Source organism: Vigna radiata, chromosome 11 (assembly GCF_000741045.1).
Source record: "Vigna radiata var. radiata cultivar VC1973A chromosome 11, Vradiata_ver6, whole genome shotgun sequence".
Taxonomy (NCBI): Eukaryota; Viridiplantae; Streptophyta; class Magnoliopsida; order Fabales; family Fabaceae; genus Vigna; species Vigna radiata.
The window spans coordinates 8,558,096-8,585,112 of record NC_028361.1 but is presented as its reverse complement, the minus strand read 5'-3'; the positions used below and the strand labels follow the sequence as shown (position 1 = coordinate 8,585,112).

General features: G+C 33.2%; 3 protein-coding genes across 3 annotated transcripts; all 3 read right to left on the bottom strand.

The window, feature by feature from the left end:
- Positions 1-69: 69 nt before the first annotated feature.
- Positions 70-8,636, bottom strand: LOC106776898 (CRS2-associated factor 2, chloroplastic-like). The gene is made up of 5 exons (XM_014664370.2): positions 7,712-8,636; positions 6,648-6,873; positions 3,881-4,008; positions 1,522-1,666; positions 70-583 (listed from the first exon to the last, which is right to left on the bottom strand). Exons 1-5 carry the CDS (start codon positions 8,504-8,506, stop codon positions 171-173), a joined length of 1,707 nt encoding a protein of 568 aa, XP_014519856.1. The 5' UTR covers positions 8,507-8,636; the 3' UTR covers positions 70-170.
- A 571-nt stretch (positions 8,637-9,207) lies between these two features.
- On the bottom strand, positions 9,208-17,294 carry LOC106776896 (LRR receptor-like serine/threonine-protein kinase FEI 1). The gene is made up of 14 exons (XM_014664368.2): positions 17,059-17,294; positions 16,241-16,456; positions 15,654-15,789; positions 14,990-15,061; positions 14,820-14,891; positions 14,319-14,390; positions 13,965-14,036; positions 13,782-13,853; positions 13,314-13,408; positions 12,538-12,705; positions 12,090-12,422; positions 11,247-11,492; positions 10,474-10,607; positions 9,208-9,900 (listed from the first exon to the last, which is right to left on the bottom strand). Exons 2-14 carry the CDS (start codon positions 16,335-16,337, stop codon positions 9,682-9,684), a joined length of 1,788 nt encoding a protein of 595 aa, XP_014519854.1. The 5' UTR covers positions 16,338-16,456; positions 17,059-17,294; the 3' UTR covers positions 9,208-9,681.
- Positions 17,295-25,171: 7,877 nt separating this feature from the next.
- LOC106777467 (cytochrome P450 89A2-like) lies at positions 25,172-26,954 on the bottom strand. The gene has a single exon (XM_014665048.2). It carries the CDS (start codon positions 26,724-26,726, stop codon positions 25,203-25,205), a length of 1,524 nt encoding a protein of 507 aa, XP_014520534.1. The 5' UTR covers positions 26,727-26,954; the 3' UTR covers positions 25,172-25,202.
- Between the last annotated feature and the right edge of the window lie 63 nt (positions 26,955-27,017).

Here is a 27,017-nt window from a genome sequence, read left to right as displayed (position 1 = left end):
CAAAATCTAAATAACATTTTTCTTATGCAAATGCCGTTGTTTTAACAAACCTAGTTATTTAGGGACGAGATAAGTAATTTCTTTTTTTACTCAATTTAATATTTTAAGCATGCTATTTTTCTCAATTCAAATACTTTTGAAATTACCATTTTTAATGTTGAATTAAGTATTTACTCAAATGGCCTTTGTTTTAGATTTTTGACAATCCTATCAATGCCTAATGATCCGGGTTGAGCTGATGTGTCCACTACATTATCGTCTTCATCTTCATGGTAGTCATCATAATCTTCTTCATCCGCAGGAAAGTCGTCACTAGAATAACTATTTTCAAAGTTTGCAGTTGAAGCTTCTGGGTCATTTTCTTTGACTGACATGCTAAATGCTGGATGAGAGTGCTCCAACGCCTGTGAAGCAATCTCAAATTCCTCTACCCTCTTCAACAAACAATCAGGACCAAGATCATATTCATCCACCAGCAAAGCTTTGCTAGATTCAATTGCATGCTTCCACAGAGATAACATTTTTGGACTTGTGTTCACCACATTGTTGTCGCCATGATTAGTTTGGTTGTCATCCGTCTCACCTGATGTCAAAACATTACCATGTCACTCAGCATATGTTCAACTGATATTTTACCAATATCAAACAAAGAGACAAAAAATATTATATATCATTAACAATGTGGTGATTATAACAGACAACAGTGAAGCAGTATAACAGACAGCAGTTGAATAATCAACGACCGAATATAGTATGTTTATCATCAAAGCTTCTTAGGAAAATGGTTATTGGGGTCATCACATTTGTAACTTAGAGGACAAAGAGAGAGAAAGCTTAATCTCAATGCAATGAAAAATCATCCGGGTAAAATTAGTTACCTTCTCATATAAAATAACCTAAGGAAGGTAATTACAGAAGGAATTTCAAAGAACTTCAATAGATCAGATGCATCTCCACGTGTTTGTCTCGTTTGAAAACCATAAACTAAACCAACGGTAAAACTTCTTTCCTTAATTTCTTCAAAGTATCCCTATATAAAGGTGCCCAAGCAATTGTACAAGCATCCCTATAACATAAAATCTACTAAACTCGAGGTTAATTGAACTATACCCAAAACAAGCAATTAGCTCGACAAAATTCATGAAACCTCGAAGCAATGCCTTTCTAATGTGTTTCTGTTAATAGTGATTCCTGAAATTTACATAATAAACTCCATTGAAATACATAGAGAGAGCTTTGAGTGCTTGTTGGAATATTATCAGCCGGGGAATTGCATTAAATGCATGTTTTAAGAACAACCCATTTCTTTCCAAGAGCCAGGATTGCTTACAATAACCCTACGTTTTATGTATCTATTTTAGGATTATATTGGAAACTACCATTTTTTAACGTTCCTTACACTTCTCCTTATATTATACACAAACATGTCTGCATACGGTTATTGATTTCACAAGAGTTAAATTGGGACATGACATTCACAAACATAATGGTTCAACAAAATTTACTTTCCGTAACACGTACCTGAATTTTCTGGATTCCCTATAAAACCAGCTTTTGAAGGTGTAAAAACTGGAACAGGTTGCTGGTACCTTGATTTCCAATCTTTGCCCCTCCACATCAATATCTGTTCGTCATCAAAAGACAACAGCACACAAGGTACCAAATCCTGCCAACACAAGACTATCAAAACGCATGCAGCACAGGATTCTATCTCAAATTATTGTGGCAACACCTAAACTGAACATGACCTTGTGTTATTATGAACAAATATATCAAAGACTTTAAAGAAAGTCCAATGCATAATTTGTTTGCAATAATAAATTGTTACAAGTCCCTCATTATGCCTAGAGCTGATACTGAAGGATGGGCTGGAACCCCAATTAAAAAAAAAAGATTAAATGACTGAGATTTTGTCGGACTTGCCTAAGAAATTATCTTTTAATATTATTTAATTTCATTTTAGATTTCTTAAAACTAGATGAAGACAAGGTTGTCATTCATTAAGTTTTTATATTTAATATATAAGATTTGTTGAAGATATAACTGTTGGATTAACAAACAAAATATATTAGATTTTCATGTTTTTTTTTATATTAAATAAAAGTCAGGTTGACTAATAGGATAAATCTGTTTTATCCCATATAGGTACTATCTTTCATCAGTTTATCCACTGATAGTTTCTCTTTTGCTCATGTTCCATAAATACGTTTATTTACATATGAATAAAATTATGTCCTCTGCACATACAATTCCTGTGACCAGCTCGAACAGGTTCAAAGTGGAGTGGGTGAAAATGCTCTGCATACCTCAACAGGATTGTTGAAGCAACTCATTCAGGAATCTGCCACAGTTTGTTTAAAGAGGTTGTCAAGGATGCAATTGCATCATGCACTGATGTATATGATGCTGAAATCCAGAAAGTAGTAAGAAAAGCCGCACATGGCCAACAACTCATAGGGGAAGTTTCTATGTCTTTTGCAAACAAGGCAGTAGCGAAGATATTAATTAATTACATAAAACGTGCCTAAGCTGGAAATCGTAGAGTCTGTAAAAGAACAAAAGAAGATGCTAGCTTTCAACAACTTAGTTGTAAATAAGTTGGTGGAGGACATTATAGGGTAGCCAAGTTAGATTTCAACTTAAGAACCCGTGAAAGAAGAGGACATTACAGAAAGTGAGGATGACGACTGGGAGTCGCTTCAGACACTCAAGAAAATAAGACCAATTGAAGATCTTACGGAAAAGTTGGGAAAATCTGGTTAGACAGAAATTACTCTTAAAGATTATATTCCTAAAAGGGATAGGCCTGACCTTTACAAGAAATACTTTATGTCTAACTGGTGAAGTGACAAGGGTTCCAGTTGGTGCTCAGATCACCAAAAAGAAGGATATTCTGAGCATCTTCTTCCAAATCAGTTTGCTGGGATTCTGGGATTGAGTGATAATGAAATAGTGGAAGTGCACAGAGGTCTAGTTGAGTAAGCTTTTAGGCAACAAGCTGATGTCATTTTGGCTATGGAAGGTAGACAAAGGCCAGGTTGGAGCAGCTCTATAAACTCCAGAAGCAAGTACGCTACCTCCAGAGTATGTTCAGAAAATAATAAAGATAAGACTGCTGTAACTCAAGGTAGGTTCAATATGAAACAAATAAGGAAACTCAAGGAAGCCAATGTCGATTTAGACAGTATGGTATCTGAGAACTTGAGAGAGATCCTATTCGAAAAAACTGTTGATAATATTTTCCTGTCTGGTACTGGAGAGTTTAGTGATGAGGAGTACGTAAAAAGATCCCATCAGATCTACATTAACAAGATGAAGCAGATGGGTTGTTTACGAGCTTGCAAAAAGTAGACTGTCCAACTTGCTCATTCAGGCAAGTGTCTCTACTGAGACAGAAATCACAAGGGAGTGGTTTCTTCATTGACTTGCTGGCTAGTCAAATTCATGGGAAGTGCCAGAATAGCTTACTGAATACATGGATAGCAATCCGGTTCCTGAGAATCTGTCTTGCTTATGCAAATAAATGATTCCACAGCTGCTGCTCTCGAGGAGATTTGGGACATTTAAGTCATGAACAAAAGAAATTATGATATTACTTTCAACTCAAAATTTTAAGATAATACGTCTATGGATTTTTTCTTTATAAATGTTGTTTTTCTTGCCTACTTTTACCCAATGTGGACTCCAACTCTCACTCTCAGTGTTTTTATGACTTCCTTCAACACTTTGAATTCCTTTTATTGACTAGATACCCAGAAAAGATATCAAAATTGTTTCTTATGAGCATAGCTAGTAAGGCACAAAAAGAACAAAGCAAGCCACCACAGCAAACAGGGAGCAAAAGGAACATGTTGATATACAAAGCCTATCATGTTGATACCTTGAGTTTGGCACCAATTTTCTTGTAATCACTAGGATCCAATCCCTTGCAGTTAACTTTCACCAAAATACTTCCTTCAAAAGCATCTCTGACATCCTTTACAAGGGATGTATATACTCCATTTTTTGCTGTAACATTATAGAAGTAAATTAGAAGTATAACTTTAGAAATAAAAGCCATAACTCATGTCTTAAATTAATGTTTAATAACCTAAAATCAAGAATGTAATATCAACAAAAATTCAAAATTGGAGAAAGTTGTGGAATAAATATACAGATCAGAAAAAAAAAATCAAACATGATGACAGCCTAACCATTTTTACTTTAGTAGATTTTAATTGTCTTTCCTTCACTATGAGATTTTGGACTAGTGTTATCTTCAACATCTTACTCTACTAACTAGGAATATTTCATCTTGAAAGGCCCATAGTGATGGAAACCCATGTAGAACCCATGTAGGGAACTCCATTCAAAGGAGTTTCAGCTTAAGCTAAGACTAAGAAAGAGAAGTTGAAGAAAAACTTTTAAGAACTTTTCTTGATTTCTTTCTCTAAATCTTAGAAAGATTCTCTTCTCATATGTTCATATGTTGTTTTGTAAGATGCACAAAGGCACTGTCCAGCAAGCTACTTTGGAAGCCCACTTGAGTCACATTCCAGCAGCTTGGTTGAAGAAGGAAGACTGGTGCCCAGCACCCTTCACCTCGCATTCCACATAAGAGTCCAAAACGCAAGCAGCTCCCACGTGCATCCAGCAAATTCCAAAGGAGCATCCAGCAGCTACAAGGACACCTTCCCACATGGCTGCTCATGTTTATCATAGCTAGCTACTTTTAGCTTGACCAGAACTTTGCTTCTCTTTAAATAGCTTGCTTCTTTGGTTGTATTGTACACCTTTGATTTGAATGAAGAATTGGTTTCTATTGATTCAGTCCAGAACGTTCTTCTAGTCGAAGGTCACCGAGAGAGAGCTTGAGAGTTTCCTCTAGCCTCTCTCCCTGGTTAGGCTTCCATTCCTAGCATTCCAGTTTCTCATCACCGAACATGACCTCTTGGAGTGTTCCTCCAATTCCTTTTGATTCCTCACATCTTCATTCCACCGAAGACACTTGCTCTTTCAATCTTTCTTCATTCCGCTGCATTCTTTCATCAATTCATTCACATAGCCAGCTGCTTGCATGGGTCATTCAGTTGTTGAATATAGAAGCAGCTGCGTCGGTGTCTATTTAGAGAAGAAGATCTGGTTGATTGCTTCCACCACCAGAATCAGCTGGATCATTCTTCCATCACATAGCATCCCACAGTCAAATATTTTTTTTTGAACATTGTGTGAACCCAAGAGAGAACGATAGAAATGAATTTATTGAACAACAAGAGAAAGAATTCTCCTATAAGGATTTCCCCTTCTCAAAGAGTTGTTTCTTCCCCTCAAACTTTTTAATTATTTGAATAAATCCTTTCACACAAATCCTAAACGAGGCTTGGGCTATGCTAATTTGGCAAAAAAGCTGCCCATTTTCTGGAATTCCACTATTGCACGTGTCCATAATTGAGTGCCACTATTCTAATCCATATCTTATTTCAAAGCAAATGCGGGTGAGTAATCCAAAACACCAATACTCTCACAACACAACATACCCATTGTCTTTAAAATGCTGCTGAAGAAATCAATATGTTTGCATAAGAAATGAAAATTTAATGGATTTGAATTTGAACAAGTTTCTATCATTCTTCTATAGTCACAAAAATCCAAGATTTGAGGACCCAGATTAAGTGTTGCATCTACCTATTCAATTTCTACTTCTATCATCTCTGCCACTAGGCCATTCTCTGTTGTCACTTATCCACATCCGCTTTTGTTTCTTTTTTTTCCAACAACCATTCCAAATTTCATTTTGTTTCTTGCTGTTCTGACATCCAACTCAATGTTAAAGAGCCATCAAAGATTGATAGACATAAACTAAGAAAAAGAAAAAAATTTCAGAACAGAGAAGAGGAAAAACAATTATCTTTTCCAAGTGTTTCCCCTACATATGCTCTAGTACTCTGGGTAATCTTTTAATCTTCGTTCTCCATATTTACTTTACTGGTTCCCTTAACTAAGCAGTTGCACTAACCCTAACTACGTTCCCTTCTTTTTAGTCCTAATACATAGTGTAGTGATATTCCAATATTACTGATAAATACCCTTTATTAGTTTGTTACGTTACGTGTCTATTAGGGAGTCGGGTAGGGTAGTTGGATGGGCTTGAGATAGTAGAAGAAATATCACATGTTGCCTATAAATAAAGAGGGAAGGTTGATAGAGAAGTTATCTTATGATTTTGAGAAAGGATGACAAGATTAAAGAATGGGGACTGGAGAGAACCCTGAACCCTTGAATATCTAGGTAAATCCTTCATTTTATTTTATCTTTTAATCCTAGCCAAAGGCTGCTACCACATTGGCACAACAATAAGGATCTGGGTTCCAAAAAAATATTCTTTACTTTGGATTCCGAAGCACTTCTATCAATTATTAATCCTAATGAACTCTGAAATTGCAGAACTCACACAAATATTAATGGCGCCAATTTATTTCCATGACCTTTAATACATATATCAAACTAAAGACTTCAAGTTTAGACAAAGTCTTGCCTCAACTTCTGTGACTTCAGTTGCTCTAGGCAAGAAAAATAAAGACAAAAGGGTACACTAAAATGTCAAATTTGTTCATGCTATGTGTGCATGTTCATGAGAAAGACAGAAATGAAACCCATTAGATGGTTACCTAATTTACAAATTGGTAAAAGGCTTTTTCCCTTCATCCGTAATTCATCAGCTTCAGCTTTTGTTAATCCTCCTGGAGCATCTTCTATAAGTTTTGGGTAAACAGGAGCAGCTGGCTTCCAGAGCATCACTGGATACTGTGGACGAGTTCTATAGTTGTAATTTCTGCCACGGAAAAGGTACACTACACCACCAGCTCGATGGATTATTTTCCCCCCTGTTTTCTCCTGTCATGGCATACAAAGTTTGACTAAAAATAGACAAGGCATTGATGAAATTTTTGTCAATATAACTATGAACAGAAGACTTTATTGAAGACAAGAAAATGCCTCAACTATGAAACGGAACCTGTCAGAACAGTTCGACTGAATATACCTTATTATTACTTAGATAAAAACTAAAAAACAATAATGTGAAAGAGAAGAAAGGCTACAATACAACAACTATCAAAGCCAGTCGCCCCTGTAAATGTAATCTCCTACTCACTCAAATAAAGCCAAATCATATGTGCACCAGTGATAAGACCAGTTATTTTGCCATTGGTGAATTTTAAAAAACTATCTAAGACAACAATTTCAAAACCACTGAAAAAATATTTACAGCTAAGAGCATCAACAATGCAATGAGTGCGTAAATGAGTTGCATATGTTAATTTTGTAGGGTCCACAATGCTACATGGATTTAAACACTTCATATAATAATTCACTAAGGTTGAGGTTGCTAAAGTAAGCGTTAACTTACTGAACCCAAACTAATAATTGAGAATCAAAGTCACGGCGACATATGCGGCAAAGATAAAATAAGATTTAAAACCTATCCCTAATTTAAGTTTATTCAATAGTGCCTAAGTTAAAATAATGAAAAATAATCTTTTAAAGAAACAGGCCATAGCGTGTTCTTATTTCTTGGTCATAATCCATGTCAACATGCCCAGGAATAATCTGGTGCAAATGGTGGTATTTGGTATCAATATGCTCAGAGATTAATCTGAATACATTCTGGTGTAAGAAATTTGCAATCACAAAATACGAATCAATCCTAAAGAAAAGAAAAGTGACACTGTACCTCAATATGATGACACACATTATCCATATCAACAGTTGGAACACCTAAACAACGAATTTTACAGACACGGCTACGCTTCCAATGTGAATGTACCAATTCCAGCATGTTATGCGTTAATCCATCCCTTCCAAGATTAACCTGCCGATTATCCGACATCATCGGCTTAACAAGCATTTGTATCTCCCACCTCTTCAGAGGCTCCCCGAGAATCTCTTCCCTCGTCTTACCCTCCTTCGGGAACTGCCCCAATGGAAACGGCCCCGGCATTTCCACGTGCTTCACGCCCTTCGTGCCAGGCGGTGGAGGATTGAACGAGTCGAACAACGGAATCTTCTTCTTTTTGCTCTTCAGCGGCGCCTTCCCCGTCCACGGCCGCGGCATCGTGGGCGGCGCGAACGGAAGAAACGCCGGCTCCCGAATCGCTATCGGCTTTGTCTTCGGCGTCTCCGAGTAGCTAAACTGGAACTCGAACGGTGCACCGGGGAGCAGGTACGACACGCCGGACTCACCAATAATGACGGACCGGTCCGCGTCGTCGGAGACGACTACGCCATCGTGTGGCACGGGCTTGTGATACTTGGAGTGGCGGTGGTATTTGAGGCCGGGATTCGGGGTCGGGGGTTGAGGAGGAGGGTTTTGGGATTTGCGGGGCGGGGGATACTTGGGGACGGGGATTGGCGGTGGTGGAGTGGCAGAGACTGCAGGAGTGCGGTCGGCGGGTGGCGGCGTTGATGGTAAGGAAGAGAAGAGGTTTCTCCCGACGGGAAGAGAGGAGGATAATGCAACTACAACCATTTGGAGGTTGGGACTTGAAAGCGAGAAAATTTGAAAGTGTGACTTTGCAGTGTGGTAGAAATTGACGATCCACGTAGATATCTGGTTCCCACCTCATTCCTTTCTTAAAATATCTGGGTGACGGGAGCTTCTTCCTCCACTTCTTTCTCTCTCTTCTTCTTATTTGTCCTATTCTTGAAAATTATCGTAAAAGATTAATGGATACTTAATCTAATTTGATTAAGAAATAGTATTGCATATCTTCTTTCACGGTGAATAAATATTCGTTCAAATAGCTTTACTGTAAATAAATAATTTTATCTTTTTGAATGCCTCTAATGTAGATGTATTCCTTAAAAAATTCATTTAAGTTCCTAGAAGTATAAAAAATCAATAATTACTTCGTATTATTAAGTTTTATAAAATTATTTCATTGTTAAAATATAATTTTAAAAACTAATTTAACGTAAACAGGTATAATATTTTGTTATTAAACTATAATAATTAGGAATCATTTTGTAAATTAGACATAGTCAGATACTAATGTTTTATTATTTCACTAAATTAACAATGTACCATACATTTAAGAATCAATTGATAATTTACCCTTTGTTTTAATCAATAGAGTGAACTTTGGTCCAAAGCAGTAAGTTTAAGACAAGCACAAGTGGATATAAAAATGTAAAACACTAGACCAACCTGAAAGGTGAGAAGCACAGTAGTTAGATGAATTCTTTTATGGGACATATATTACAAAAATAAATCACAAGAATCACCTGCAAGGGTAAGCCATCTGAACTTGTACACATTCATATACACTTAAATTGGAGTGAACAAATAGTAACAAAGATTACAATGCTAGCAAATAGAAAGGGGAAAAATAAAAAGGGAAAAGAACACAAGGGTGAAGACTGGAACGGCAACCGATCGAGTAACACAAGCAACTCCATTCACAAAGACTTAGAAATGTTTGAACATGTCCAATGATGACATGTGACAAGGAACCACAACTTCTATCGTGACATGGTGTAATGAAGGACCTCTTTCACTAAATTCCGGTTAAGAATGAATGCAACCGAGACGAAAAGTGACACCGCAGACTCCGAGCTTCTTTCATAGCTTCTGACTTTCAAGTAACTTGCAGTGACATGGATGCAATCACAATAGCATACTTTTAGTTTGTCTTTGCAAGCTTTCTAATCGGAGTTGGAATCATAGAAGTCACTAGGGCATGGAGTTACGACCTCTGATTCAAACAATTGCACTACTCGATGCATAGTGGGTCGATCTTCTGGACTTGAGGAGACACACTGAATAGCCACAGAGAGCAAGGCATCAAGGCTCTCCACTTGCACCCCATCACATAGTGGGTCAACAATTTCCCTCGGCCTATTTTCTGTAATTAGAAAATTCAACTGCAAAAATAGCAAATATGTTGAATTGGAGTATTGATCCACTACATTGGAATAGCAACATGATCGGCTTGCTAAATAATCACCTAAAAACTACGCAGCAGCTGTATATACTAAAACATAAAATTTGGCTCCTCTGAAGTGCACTGCACTATAAAGGGTATTGTGCGGAGTGATAACCATTTACTAGAAAACAATGCGTTGATATAGTGGGAAAATTTATGCATATGCTGAACCAATTACGAAATCGTTCAAACCCTCAGTTATTGGTTTTCCAGTGAATTATTATCACTCCACACTTTACTCTCTAAGTGTGGAATATCTTTTAAGAGAGCCAAGCCCAACAAGATGACAACAAATTTCAATTAATCACTCAACCCACTGTATGCTGATTATATTGGCAGCCATAAGGAAACCCATTGAACAACGTAAGTGTTATACTATCAAAGTTAACAAAAGATACCTTAATGGGTGTTTATATAAAAAAAATTAACATATTTAGTTATTCAAAAAACAAAAGAAAAATGGAGAGATCAAAACTTGTACTAAAATCTAATATTTAGGTAAATGACATACCCAACCAACAATATTGAGACCCTTTTCAATGAATGCTGCATCTGTTGGCCGCTTTCCACTCAGCACTTCAAGTGTCAACACACCAAAACTATACACATCAGACTTCTCAGTTGCTCTGCCACTTTGCATATACTCTGTCATGAAATAACAGATGCTTGGTTAGACAACCATGGAGTTAAAAGGAATGAAAAATGAAAGAAAAATGAAAGAAAAATTCAAAATAACTTCTCCATAGATAAAATTAGTTTATGCAAAAACTAATTTCTAGAAGTTTCCTTGTGTAATTTTTCTAATTTTTACTTTTAACTTGCACTATTATTAGCCTGTAGAGAAAGTCCATGTTATTTTTTCTTTTTACTTTTTCCCCTACAACAATGGAGCTTATGTGAAGTCAATCCTATGCACTACTTTATTCAAATTATTTTCTAAACAGAGTAGGAACAAAATTTGATTGTTTGACACCCATATTCTAATAACAGAAGCAAGATTTTAACACTAAGGCATTTATTCATAAAACCCATCATATAGAGTTTCGCATGCACTTACTACAGAAAGATAGTCATGTGAATTATTATATTATATGAACTGGCAACCTCTCTTCATACAAACGCTACATGACAAAAGAGATAACGGAGTACACGTCCATGCAGTTTAAAACATCCTAGTGACTAGTTCACACATACACTTAACCACAAAAGAACTTCATTAATAGTTTTAATGCTAAATACCACAACCATGCCCCCAGTGGTGATCAGAACTTCTACATTGCTTACCTGGAGCAAGATAACCAAATGTTCCAGCAACAATAGTGGTGATGTGCGATTCTTCATCCTCCAGAAGTTTGGCAAGTCCAAAATCAGATACTCGAGCATCCAAGTTTCCATCAAGTAAAATGTTACTAGATTTTATGTCTCGGTGTATAATCCTAGGGGAGCAATCATGGTGCAAGTAAGCAAGCCCTTTTGCAGCACCCATGATTATATTTAAGCGTGAATCCCAGTCTAGTTGCTCAGCCCTTTCTGTGTGATGCATCAAAAACATCATTATCGCACCAAAATTATTTAATCAAAGATAAGATCAAGTGAAAATGTAAGTTCAAAATGAAAACTCGTTTTCTGAAATGATTATAGTTGATATCGATACACAACGTAACATCCACTTCAAACATATTAGTATCTGTATGACACTTCAGCAATGAACAAAGCTATAGAAATATATCCAATTAAAGAAACTAAAAAGAATGCATTGTATTGGAAACCAAGGAAAGCCACATTGAGCAATATTTAATACCTTTAAGAAATACCCCTTTTAGGCTCAAATATATGTAAAAATACATAATTTAACACTAATTAAAAAAGTTACTTAAGTTCATTTGATTTTCTTGATATCTTATAATAGAAGAACGACATGCTCTAAACTATCCATAATCAAATTTATTTTGAAGATGATGCTCACATTTGAATTAACTTAAGAGTAATTTTTGAATATGACATTAAGTTGGTTTATAAGGAGAACTAAATGATAACTACCACATGAACCATTTACTCTGTAAGTACCAGATGCTCACCTTAAAGTTCCATACTTCTACCCAAAAATACAAGAACTAGAGATCTTACCATGAAGAGCTTCATCAAGACTACCACCTGGTAGGTAGTCATATATTAATAACTTCGATGTTGGTGAATTGCAATATCCTCGTAAGTTCACTAGATAACGATGTTTGATGCTACCAAGAATTTCAAGCTCCCTCTCAAAAAAACGATCAAACCCCTCATTCAACTTTACAATCCTTTTCAAAGCAAAGACATTTCCATCATCCATTGCAAGCTTGTATACAGTTCCAAATCCCCCAATTCCTATTATGTGTTCTTCATTCAAAGTCTCTAGTTTCTTAATGATGTCTTTTGAAGAATATGGAAGGTCTCCATGAAACATCACAATTGATGCACCTACAAGATATTTGGACATTTTAATTTTTACGGATTTTGAAAGCATATAAATTAGAAAAAAAATAGAAAACTCAAATGGGCCTATGTGCAAGCTAAAGAGAGATAAGGAGTAAACCTGCGCCAACATCCATTGCCAGGCTTATTCTGTCATTTTTACCAAACTTCTTGTAAAGGAAACAACCCCAGAAGCACATAAGTGCCACCAAAAGTAGAGCTCCCACAGTTGCTGATGCACTGATGAGCAGTCGGCCAGAATATTTCTTCTTTCCCATTTGGTTTTGGTCTATAAGTGTAAAATAATAAAAATCAAAATGGTATTTTGACAATGTAATTGAATTGTCTGTATTATATACAACAGAGTCAAAACCATTGTCATGAAGACAAAATTGAGTTAGTAAATCTATTTCAGGCAGTGACAACAGACAAAAAATGAGACATAATAGGACCTGAGAATTATGAAGTGCCTAAGTCCCGCATTAAATAGTATAGGATACTCAGTGGAGTACTTAAATGCTTTGTTCCCTCCCTTACCACCTAGCTTTCATATTTTACTTAATGTGTCACGTGACTCACATGTGTATCCCCTAGTATGCAATTATTTTGAGCATGTTTTGATTAAAGTTTGTAAACTTAAATTTGAATAAAATTCAATTTGCAAACTGAGTTTGCAAAAGCAGACTCAATACTGAATCTTGTTTTGATGCCTAATAAGTATGCAGTCAAATCATATCTCTAACACTATCATTCCCATTTCTTTTGTTGCCCCTTTTAAAGCTTGCCATTTACTACCATAGAATATAGTTGGTCATATAACAGTACAATAAAACCTCCACTTGAGCTTGGTAGGCTTTGGGGTCACAAATAACCCCCCCTATAAAAACACAGCTTAACCTGAGGAAGTAGATTGAGTATTGGTCCCCGGTGAACCATCATCTTTACATGTTGAATTGGTTTTCACTCCGCACAGACCACGATTTCCAACAAAGCTGCAAGAAGGCATAATATGTTTGTCTCAATATTTTAAATGGATTTAATTCCTTTGAAATTGACTGCTATATTCGGAGTGTATAGTATCATTGATCACAAAAGGCAAAGTAAACATTAAAAACATAATTATTGACAATATTAATGTCAAGACTTGATATATCTATTAAAATACCAACTGGCATAACATAAAAATAAAAATTATCATAAAACTAGATTCTCTCTGAAAACAAAATATTGCTTTTAAATTCTCTCTAAAATCTAATAGTTTAAATAGATTAGTATTAATATATTTAATAAAAACTCAACTTTAATAAAAGAAAAAACCAGCACTTAGCTTACAGAACATCTATAAACAGGAAAGGTCATACTTACGAGCTTCCAGTAAAGTTGCCAAGAACACCATCAGAAGGTATAGGTCCGACCAGAAAATTGGTGGATACATTGCTTCAAAAACACAATCACAATGGTAAAAAACTCATTTTGATGTAAAATAACAAATTAATAAAATATTCATAGAGAAAGAAGTATCACAGTGGAAAAGAAAAGCCTACATACAAATTTTTGAGATTGTACAACTTTCCAAGTGATGCAGGAATATTCCCACTGAGGGAATTGCTCGATATGTCTCTGTAAAATAGGGAGATATATTGTTGAATATGATGTGTGTATGACTGTAACACCAAAATTAAAGAATTTGAATTTGTTTAAAAAAGGCCGAACTAGAAAATTCACTAAATAACTAAAAAAAGATAATCATCTTAAATATTACTTTTTCTTTCCCTTTATTCTTTCAGTGCCAACTTTTAGGCCATTTATTCTTCAAAAGAAAACAGCATGAATGCACAATACAATACGCCTAAATAATTAAATACAAACAACCAAGAGAAGTAAGAACTAAAAGAAACTCACAAATTTACAAGCTGTGAAAGGTTTCCTATTTCACTTGGAATGATTCCACTAAGGTAATTACCCTGTAAAAATCTGCACAACCAAAATTAGTAGTTATTACCAAGTATTAATAGAACAATTGGATCTACCAAATTTAAACATGGACATAAAGAACGAGATATAGTAGTTATATAACTTCTATTAGAGAAATTAGTTTAAGAAAAGTTAGTGTGTGAATAAGACAATAAAAGCAAATGTCATACTAGAAGTTAAAATGAAAAATATAATAACTCTAGCATAAATGATAAATAGATTGCAAACACAGAGAGACATATACACATATATGTAACAAGCAATCTGAATAAGTATGTGCATCACTAAAGTTAACGTATGTAATATGATTTTATAAATTTGCATTATCTTGACATTAACAACTAAGATAAACGCATATAATTTTCCGAGGTAAATAGGAAAAAAAAGGATGGAACAGAACTAGGCAAATGAACCGAACTTAGTACATACATTCCCTCCAATGCAGTGCAATTTCCCAATTCTGATGGAATTGTCCCATAGAAATTGTTGTTATGCAGAGCACTACAACAGATACATAATCGTTAAATGAGAAAATACATAAAAGCGCCAAATAACTTAAAAGAAAAGATATCTACAATCAAATTTTTAAAATTACGTACAGAACCCTCAGATTCTCGAGCTTCCCAAGGTCAGGTGATATAGACCCACTTAACTTATGGTGAGATAGACTCCTAGAATATTACCAAGGAAAGCAAAGTTAGATAAAGAATTCATACAAAACTGCCAGCAAGTCTCCTGTCGTGTATCGATGAAACTATTTTCTAAAGTTAAGAAGTTCTGGAACCAATATATCACACAGATGCAATCTTTCAAGGAAATTTACACATAAAACCAGTGCATTCTATTCTGATTTAATGAAACCCTACCCCAATGCAAAACCCAGAAAATGAAGGGGTTACTAACTCAAGGTGTAATAATTTGAGAAGATCATGGACTAAAGAAGTGAGAAAGAGAAAGTAACCTAATGGTTCATGAGAAACATCAGTTAGCCCTAGCTACAAGAATTAGGCAATAGTTTTGTGTACAAAATCTATAGTCTAAATAAGATTATAAATGTTCCAGATGTGGTAAAAATCAGATTAAGCTTAGTATTAGTCTGGTTTTCTGTATTTATGAACACAAAACCAACATGATACGGTCTATTTACCCTTTAAATAATAAAAGTGACTAATTACACAGATCAATTAAACACTTGCATCTCTAATAAAATGTCTTAGAGTAAGTCTAGACAAGAAATATCTCATAATCATTATAAAAACTCACAGATGTGTTACTCTTTTGGTTTTCGGATCACATTTCACTCCTTTCCATTTACATGGATCAGGATCCTCTGGCCTCCACTGTAATAGGATACCATCAGAATTAACAACTGCTGTCCTAAAGCTGAGAAGCACCTCACCTACAGATGTCAGAGTATATGATATCAAAATGATCATGCATCAGCCAAATGAAACTGGTAAAATTCTAATTTTAATCAAGTACCATCAGAGACCAAATATACGCAAGATGGTTGTAAAGATCAATAGTAGATTTCGTAAAATGTGTTTTTAGTCCAATAAAATTATTATGGAATCAAAGTGAAAAGTAGCACTGGTTTCCATCAAACAGAGAGACATGACAGATATATGTAAAGACGACAACAAAGTTTTATCTCTCTGGATGAAATCGACTACATAGATCACGCAACGTAATTTAGAGTGATTAAAAACCAGATATATCTATGGTTGTGTCCAGATTGTGATATGCATGATATAAATGTGATAATATTAGAAGAAGAATTCTATCCTAATTGATATCAGCCTCAAAAGCAATAAGTTAAATAGAAGTGTAAGAAATAAATATGATCATACCATCGGGAGTGATAGCATTGCTCTTAATGATTACAACATGTATCAGCACAATCAAAAGAAGCCACGGCCACTGCCATTTCAAAAGACAAATGCCCATAGCAACACTGCTCAGTAAGAATATAGCTAATAGAAGTCATATGAGAAAAATGTCTCGCTCCACCATGTAGTTATCTAGTTGGCACGAACATCAACGCCGCAAACAAACGTAGACACCGCCTGCAACAAAAAAAAAATAAATGTTAACCGTAATGAAACTACTACAGACAGGAATCATAATTGTTATTTATAACAAACATATCAAAGGAAATTAAACCTGACAAGAAAAGAAAATATATCGGCAGTAATGAAAATCAATTGCTTACACTTAAAAACAGCTCACAACCAGAATATATATATATATATATATATAAACACAAAAACGAATGAATAAATAAATTTAAAAAATAAAAAATACTAAATAAGGTTTCTATATTTGAACTTTTGATGCATATGAACAAAAGCAGTAACAAGCACTTGCAGCATAGCAAATGCTTCAACCTGAGTTCAAAATTTTCAAGTGAAACGCAGCCAAAGAACGGAAAGTAGCACCGAAGCACGCTAGGTAAACAGCTAGAAAAAGCTTCACAGTTCAGTTATAGTACTAGAGTGAAGAGAAATTGAATTCAGCATTCCAAATCAACAGCACTGAATGTGCAACCATCGAATCGAAGCTAATTAACACGCCAGGAACAGCGATTGCGAATTTGTGGCGTTTTTTAGTTTTCAGAAAATCGAGGTAACTGAAGATAGAACGAGAGTGAGAGATTGCTCGAAATGACCTGGATTTCGATCTGAGATGCGCTAGAGTGAGAGAGAAATGCAGGTTGAGCTGTAAAGGAATAACAAACAAAAACGTTAAAATAAAACCCTCTCTCTCTCTCTCTCTTTCTCTCGGTTCGTTGTGTTGTTGTGAGCCTGAGATTTCTGTGATTCCAAAGAGCGAGTGCGAGTGTGCGAGGGTGCGAGTGAAGGTGTGTGTGCGCGCGTGTGAGTGTGAGTGAAAGTGTGAGTGAGAGTACTATGTTATACTCGCTCGAGAATTAAAGAGGAACCAATTGGAGCAAGGCTGTTCCGCACGTGACAACATCGACACGCCGCACGTGCGACCGACGCCTTCACTCTAGAACCCCGTCACAGCTCATAGCACACAAAAATGACGCCTGTAAGATTTTTCAACACTTATCCCTTATTTTTCTCAGACATTAATTTTCAAACGTGTTCCTTTTATTAATTAATAAATCGCAAGAGTAACTTAATATATACAAAAATAATTCAGATTTAATTTTCTAAAATTAAAAAACATGTCTGCTAGAAAGGAAAAACGGTGTTTTAGTATCCAATAATTTATTCCTTTCTCTTATAACGTAAAAGAAAAAAAAGGAATAACGGTTTTTTCTGTTCAGATAATTAAAACTGGGTAAGATGTATTAATGTTTAAATCTAACATGGATAAGAATAATTAAGGTAATGTTTAATATATTAGTATATAATGTTTTCCCATGTAATATGAGATAATTTTGGTATTTAATTAATATTTTAAAATCATTATTTATTACGCATTTTAAGAAGGAACAAATTTAAATGTATATGTCTATATAACTTTGTATATGGTATAAATAAACTAGAATGGAGATAAAGTATTGGTGTAGCATTTGGGTTATCTTTGACTTATATGGAAATAGAAAGAAGATAAAATGGTTGAGACGTAAATAAGGAAGGAAACAAAAATGTAATGAGTCTCGTGTTAAAGTCTATTTCTTTCCGGTTCAGAAAGAAAAAAAAAAATAAGTTGGATTTAAAATATGAAAGTATTCTTGAAATTTAAAATATTGTTAGTAGGATAATCTTTGTCTTACACATAATGATAAAGTTCTTTACCTAAATTTGAAGTAAGTTTTTTAAACCTGCGTGTAATGTTCTCTTGTTGTATTTAGAATTTGAAGCTAACGTCCTTCTTTATTTATTTAAATTGGAGAAATCAATTTTATATTGAGTATTAAAAGTAAGGTACATTCGTTTGGATGATGATATTTCACAATATTTTTTATAACATTTTAATATTATTCACGTGTTATTATGTGATTGGTCTACGTTTGTTTTTATAATTATTATTATTAATTGTAAAGTAATTTTAGATCAATCACGAAATAACACGTAAATGATATTAAAATGTTTTCAAAAGAAATATGTTGTCCAAGTATATTATCTCATTGATTTACGGTTTTAAGATGAAAAGTTTTGTGGAAAGATATGGGAATTTGGTTCAAAGAAGCTACCGAGGTAATTATGTTTTTAGAAGTGTGTATATGTGTTGATGCATAATACATGTGTAGAACCCTTAATTAAATGAACTCGAGTTGATATATACTTTTATTTAGCAAAAATGTTCTCACTAAATAAATATTGGTTGACGTTCCTGTTTATATAATTTTTCTAATATTTCTGGAGATTTAAATTATATACGTATTTGTTATGTATATACATTTTTAAATTCTATGGGTGATTTGTTATTTTAATTAAGAACGTTTCTCTATAGAGTGAATATCATTAATATCAATTATTATATTTGAAATATTATTTATTTTAAAATATGAAGTTTTATAATAATTATGTTTCTAAAAAGTGTTTGTTGAAAAATTTAATATTTAAAGTGTTATTAATCTCGATAATTAAGCGATATAAAACTATTCAACTAAACAAGTCTCCAATTAAGACTTAAACAAGTTTTATTTAAGTTTTTTTTTATTCTAAAAAATTTGTGTAACTTTTTTTATCTGATTTAATGTTTTATACCGTTGGTACTATACATAACATTGTAAAAGTGTACAAATATCGAAATGTTAAATAATCAATTGATATTAAATGTGTGAAAATTTTGAGGCTTGTGGAATTCGGAAAAAAAGTTAATTTTTATATATAAAGTGTTAATATATCTAAGTTTTTAATTTAAATATATTTTTATGAGTAATTTAATAAATTGTGAAAAAATATATTTTGTAAAAATGAAATCATAATGTTAAGGTGTTAATTAGTTATAAGTTATTTTGGTAAAAAAAATTATAAGACATGACACTTCATTTTGATTGTCGAGATTTTCATTTAGAGGTCTCTGGTTGGAGAAAATGTGTTCGTATGTTGAACTAGCATTATCTATTTCCTGTTTCAAGTTACTTTAGTAACAACGTGATTCAATCGAGTTTAAAATTTTACAACATTTTTTTAAAATAATATTATTTATTCTGACGGTTCAAATTTACATTAACAGATTTGTAATAAGAAATATCATTCTTGCATTTCGAATAAGAAACGACTCTTTTAAAAAATTAATAAGTCTTCTTTCAATTATCATAAATTGTCAAATCTGAAATACTATTATAATATTTAAATAGTAAATGATGATTTTACTATTACATGCTTGTGAATGTAAAAGAAAAAAAAATAATTAACATAATAATATAAATTTTCTATATTAAAGAAGAAGTGAAACAAGAGAGTTTTGGTAGTTACATTAATTTAGACAAATTATTAAATATATTGAAAAGTGAAGTTTTACTTAGACAAATTGTTTTGAGGTAAGGGATGTTTATTTATTTTTATAAATTCTAAATTTATTTGTTTTATTTTGGTGTTCTTATTTTTATTTTATTTTACTTTTTTATTGCTATTATTTTTATTTTATTAGTGAGGTATTTATAACATCGTTTTTTTATTTATTATTATTATTTTATTAGTAATGTGGTAGTAATCTCATTTTTATTTATGGTTATTGTTTTATTATACTAGTGAAGGGTTTATAATCTCATTTTGATTGATTTATTTATTATTATTTTATTAATGAGATGTTTATAACCTCATTTTTATGTTTATTATTTTTATTTTATTAGTGAGTTATTTATAACCTTGTTCTTATTTATTTATTGTTATTATTTTATGAGTAAGGTGTTTATAATCTCATTCCTATGTATTTATTATTATTGTTTACATTTATCTAGGTATTCAAATCCTCGTATTGATTTATTTATATTAATATTTATTTATGTAAGTGAGATGTTTTTAACTTAATTTTATGGTTTAATACATCTTTTGGTCCCACCTTTTGATGTTTTTGTTCAAAATGGTCCCACCTTTGGAAAAAATTCACTTTGGTCCCATATTTGATTAAATTTTGTTCAAAATGGTCCCTATGGCAGACAGCGTTAAATTTCTAACGGTGCAGATGCTGGCGTGGCAAACTATTATCCATCTGTGCCCAATTTAAATGACGTGGTTGTGTGGACAATATTTAAGGGTAATTAAAAAACCCCTAATTAAAAACAAATTAGGAAATTAGGGTAATTGAAAAACCCCAACCCTAATTGTTCGTCAATTGTCGCGATTGGCGTGGCAAACTTTCCATCACTGGAAAAATTGAGAATGTGTTGTATAACCCATCATTGAAACAATCTCAGATTACAAAAATACAACCATTACTGGTGTTTCAAACAGTCATACTGATTTTGTAATTAGCAACTATATGTAAAGTGAGCTTCGACCTCATTGTGCAACACAGATTGACCTCCCACCACCTAAGACAATCATATCACACTTTCAAAATACAAAGGAGCATTTGAAGAACAAATGTTTGATGTTTTTCACCCTGGTAACACAACCTTTACACAATCCATCTTATTGAATGATGTTTCGCTTCCAAAATTTTGAAGGGATAGGATTATGTCCAGCAATGGTTTTCAGACAAAAGCTTAGACCTTTGGAGGAGTACGCTGTTTCCATAAAAATTTTAAACTAATTGAAAAACCCCAACCNTAATTGTTNGNCCCCTGTCTTCCACAACCAAAAANCNCACAACAAAAAAATGATATTTAACANACAATACAATGCACTACAACAGCAAATAAACAACTTTTTATACTACCCAAAATCAGAGTAACCTTAGAACATCAATGCACTACCCTAACAGAACATCAAATTAAACCCTAACCCCCAAAAACAAACATAAACAACAGAATTGCCTTAGAATGTGAACCCTTACCTCATCCCCGTGCAATGTTGAACTACCACCTTCAAGCAATCACCACTGACGTGATCTTCAATGGCGACAAATGAACAGCAGAGCCTTCTCTCCAATCGCGACAATTGACGAACAATTAGGGTTGGGGTTTTTCAATTACCCTAATTTCCTAATTTGTTTTTGATTAGGGGTTTTTTAATTACCCTTAAATATTGTCAAACAGCCACGTCTTTTAAATTGGGCACAGATGGATAATAGTTTGCCACGCCAGCATCTGCACCGTTAGAAATTTAACGTCATCTGCCATAAGGACCATTTTGAACAAAATTTAATCAAATATGGGACCAAAGTGAATTTTTTTCAAAGGTGGGACCATTTTGAACAAAAGCACCAAAAGGTGGGACCAAAAGATGTATTAAACCTAATTTTATTTAGTGAGGTATTAATAATTCTATTACACTTTTACTTGTGAAGTACTTAAACACAAAATGAGTCTTATTCATCCATAAAATAAATTAAGAGGTATTGGCAAGGAAAAGTGATAAACTTTCAAAATAGATGTGAGACTTTCAAGCTTATTTCTTGTAGTCGTCCTTCACAAGGATAAGACTCTCACTACAAAAGAAAATTATTTAGTGGAGGTTTATTTTCCATTTTGTGGAGGTTTTTACCCTCCGCAAATTAATTTCCAGGGGTTTTTCAAACCCCCGCAATTAGAGTCATTGCTATTAATGGTTCCTGGTATCCAATTCATATTGCAGAGGTCTTTTTGTTGAGGGTTTTAATCTCTTTTATTAGTGACTATTATTTTGTAGAGGTTTGAAACTTCTTTTATTTTCAACTATTTTACTGTAGAGATTAATCCCGTTATTTTCAATTTTATTTTGGATTAATACCATATTCAATTTGGCAATTATAATTTAAATGTTTTAAGCTGCCTCATTTGTATTATTTAGGTTGTCAGTTTACAACTTTATTTTGCTTATCTTACATGAAAATATCACCATTAAAATGCTTATACTTTCGTGAACAATATTTAGAATAAAAGATATTTTGACACACACTTTTGAAAAAACATTCATTTGACACGGTGGGTTCCACTTCTTTTTAACATTTATTAAAGATAAAAGAGTAATTTTAGAAGAAAAAGATGAAAAGTAGTGTGTCATATGAATGTTTTTTGCCACGTAGGCGTGTCATTGTACCATTGCCCCAATATTTATTTGTAACAAAATTCAAATACTATAATGAAGACAAAAAAACATGACAAACTTCTTTTACCAAAGTCTTGAATTATATATCATTAAAACATTCAATTCTCAAAAACACCATAGTATATAAAAGTAAGTTAAATTGAATCGTAATTACAACTAAACTCAATTACTCAAAATCCATAGGCTAAATATAGTTTCATCCTAAAAGACATCATAAACTTCCTAAATGTTTCTAGCACCAGATGATCCTATTGTACCACCCAAAGAAGACTTGGGCTCATTTGCATCACCACCTTCTTGAAATGATAAAACAAAAATATTAATAGTAAGGAATGCTTATAATTAAAGTATATAAGGCATAATGCTTCAACTATATCAGTAACTTACTTGAATTGAAAATCAAAGAATGAGGTAAATTCATCAGGAATCTTTCCTTCCTTCATTATCATGTATGCTTTAAGCGCTGATTCTAAATTGTTGTACTTTTGTTGCCACTCATTCTAAACTATTGTACTTTTGTTGTCAAGATTTATCCATTCAAAATTATTCCTAAACAAAATGAAATACACTACCACATAAAAAAGATAACAATATTCATGGAATATACAAACAAAGATTGAATTAATAAATAAAATGCTTCCAAATGAAATTAAATTTACTAACCTTGAGAACTATGAGATTCCAAAGTTTGATGGCCGTCAAATAGTATAACAACTCAGTAACACAGTAATAACACAATGCCTCCCAAGTTTAGTTATAACATCAGCTTATTAATAAGCACGTTTGAATCTGTGAACTACCTACAAAGTGGTTTAGGAGAAAAGCTGAAACTATAAGCTTATATTGCATTACTTGTAATTGATGGTAAGCTTTAGAGTAATAGGTTTAGAGGGTAAAAACTCATATCCCAAAATAATCAAAATATTAAAGAGATACAGATTTTTCACGTTATTAAAAGCTAGTTTATTACTTAAAAAAAGATATTTAAATTTCAATTTTTCTTTTATATCATCCACAATTTTCCAGAATTTAAAAAACTAAATAACCAATTATATATTTAAAAAAATCCATAAACATTGCACCACTTATTTATGCGTTAGTTTCAACAAATTATGGATTCAATCATTTTGACCAAGATAAATATGCCAATGCTCCAAGACTTATTCATGACTAGGGATTACTTTTCTCTTAAAACCATATAAGAAAACTAATTTTATATGAACTAAAACACCAACTTTTCCTCATTATTCCATTATATTTTTTTAATAACCCAGTTTCAATACCCATGCAATAACCAATACAATCACCACCATACTTAAAGCACCTAACAGGAATATAAAATTATATGGCTGGAATTAAATGAACAACGTACCTTATTATATCACAGTACAACAACACAAGCATTCAAACCTTACAATTTATAATCATAAGCCAAGTGAAATCACAAAATTTTCAAATACCAAATCAATATACAATAAAAAACAATGATTCTATGGTACTGTTATAAAAGAAAGATAGATTCCAATATTTTGAATTGTAGGTAAAGGGAGTTTGATCGATACTGTAAATAGATAAGGGAGTTTGTTTGACGAAAAACATTTTAAAAGACGAAATATTTAATCCTTAATATGTTTATTTCTTATGTTCTTAAAGATAGAGTCAACTATATTTTTATCTTAATAAATCCATAGATTAGTTTCTTATTCTTCATTAATGTAATTAAAAACCAATTAAAACGGCCAAATTAAGGTTCATAAATTATTTAATATTTGTTTAATTTATGCAGTCTTTATTAGGAATTGTGGTTTTCCATGAATTGATCATTTATCAAACTGAAACTCTTATCATACACTAAACTGATAATTCACAAATAAAAACCACTAAAATCAACATTCATAACATAAGATTAAAAAATAAAGAAAACAATATTATATATATATATATATATATATATATATAAGAGGTTTCTATGCAAATAAAATAATTTTAACTTTAACCAAATTCAGGAAGATAAAATTAATATAAGATATTTATAACACATCATGAGGGCTTGAAGTTGTTAGTGTTTGATTATTTTGGTGATTGTTAAAGTTATTTTGTACATGAGATTGAACATATAATGTTGATTAACAGCAGCTATATATAAATAACCTTTTTTTATAATACGATCTTATCCTTACATATGCTGATAATGTTGAAATTCTTAAGTTCAATTAGTATTTTAAGGATTTCAGTTTAATATATTTTGTCAGCACAATGCTTTAGTCATATGAGTTAGTAGAGATATTTTTTCTCTAAAGAGATATGAATACCTTAACAGTATTTAAACTTTAATAGTATGTATGCATACAGACCATAAAATCATGATATCCAAGCTACATGATATCCAAGCTATACCCCTCAAACACACTCAACAGAGTACACAAAACAGAGTATAATTGCATCACACTCAAAACCAGCAACTACTACAATGATCAACCCATAGTCTTATAATCTGACAGTACTAAATTAAGCATCAAACCTCTAATTTCTTTTTCTTTTAAAAAAATATAACACAGCACCAATAAACAAGGAAGTTCATCTAATATTATTATTTTTTTCTTAAAAGATATAAATTTTTTTTATCAATATTTTACTCTTGTATTGGGTTTCTAGAAGTGTGTCATCGTATAATGACTCGAAAAATAATATATACTTGCGTTCAAGTGATTCTGCGAGACACCATTGGCCTCAATGGATTCTTCATCACAATAGTAAAGGCTTGCTTCTCAGTCATGTCAACCTCACATCCATCTTCAAGAGTCCATTTGAAATCCCTAACCAAATTGGCCACAAAGTATTCAAGGTGAAGAGTTGCCATGCTGATAGCAGGACAAACTCTCCTCCCTGCTCCAAAAGGCATCATTTTAATCTCCATTGTCCCTTTCAGATCAAACTTACCATCTCCACCATGCTTCAAAAATCTTTCTGGTTTAAACTCCATAGGATCTTCCCACACATTAGGATCCCACCCAAATTCAGCCACAAGAAAATTCACCATTGCATTTTTGGGTATCTCATACCCATCCATAACAGTGTCCTCTGTCACTGCCCTTGGCAATATAAAATGTCCTGGAGGATGTCTCCTTAAAGTCTCCAACACCACAGCCTTCAAATAAGGCATCCTTTTCAAATGCTCCTCCTCAATCTCCTCACCACCTCCCACAACATCCTTAATTTCATCAAACACTTTCTCTTGCACCTCCTGGTACTTCACCAGATTCGCCATGCTCCATATCCAAGTGGTCACTGTTGTATCAGTTCCACCTATCATAAACTCAGCACACATACTCACCAACTCTTCATCCCTCAATTTCCTTCCATTGCTCGGGAGCTTCATATCAAAAAGGGTATCCACATAAGGCTTAAACTCTTCTCCATTCTCATCTTCAACACCAACCTTCCCCTTTATCTTCTCTTGGCGTGCTTTTATGATAGGAAGGAACACATTCACCTGATCTTCACGAATTTTCAATATCTCTCTCCACAGCCCTCTGAACACGATCTTGGACAAGAAAGGTGCAAAATTCAGCACATTGAATTTAATGAAGTTGTGAAGAAAACCATGCTGTACCCTTTGGATATTCCTCACGGTTCTCTCATCAAATTTCTCTCCGAAACATATGTACGAAAATAAAGCATACAATGCATAGTTGAAATGCTCATCCATCGGTACAGCCTTGTTGCCAGACTCAATTTCATCCGTAATGTGTCTCTTTAATATATTCAACGCCCACTTGCGACAATGAGAATATGATTTCAGCTGAGAAGGTTGAATCACTTGCATTAAATTTTGGCGCATCATTCTCCAGTTGTGGCCAAATGGAGAAGTGGTGACAGTGAATTGGTTTGGGAAGAAAACTTGTGTGGTTTGAAGAGCCAAAGGTCGACCGGCAAAAACTGTGCCATTCTTAACGAGTGCTCTGTGAGCAGCTTCTTGACATGTTATGAAAATGGAAGGGTTGGAGCCTATGTGAATGGTGACTATGTTACCATATTTGGAACGTAAAGAGCGAAGAACAGGTTCAAGATCAGCGAAATTTTTGGAGGATTTAAGGAGCCAAAATATGTTACCTAAGATGGGTATGGTTGGAGGGCTTGGTGGTAGCCTCTTGTTGTGTTTCATTTTCAGAAAGACTTTAACACATATAAGAACACATGCAGCCAGATAGAACCATATTCCCATTTTTTTTCCCTCCTTTTCTTTTTACGTGATGATGTATTTATATACTGTAAGTTATGTTATGTTAAAGGTTCACTTTATAATTCTCACCGTTAGATATACATCGCAATTAATGTTTTAAGAGTTTCTAGATTCTAATCAAACGGTTATTACTTACATAAAACGCTTTAGTTGTTTTAATTCGTAAATTTATAACAAACATAATTGTTATTTATAACAAACATATCAAAGGAAATTAAACCTGACAAGAAAAGAAAATATATCGGCAGTAATGAAAATCAATTGCTTACACTT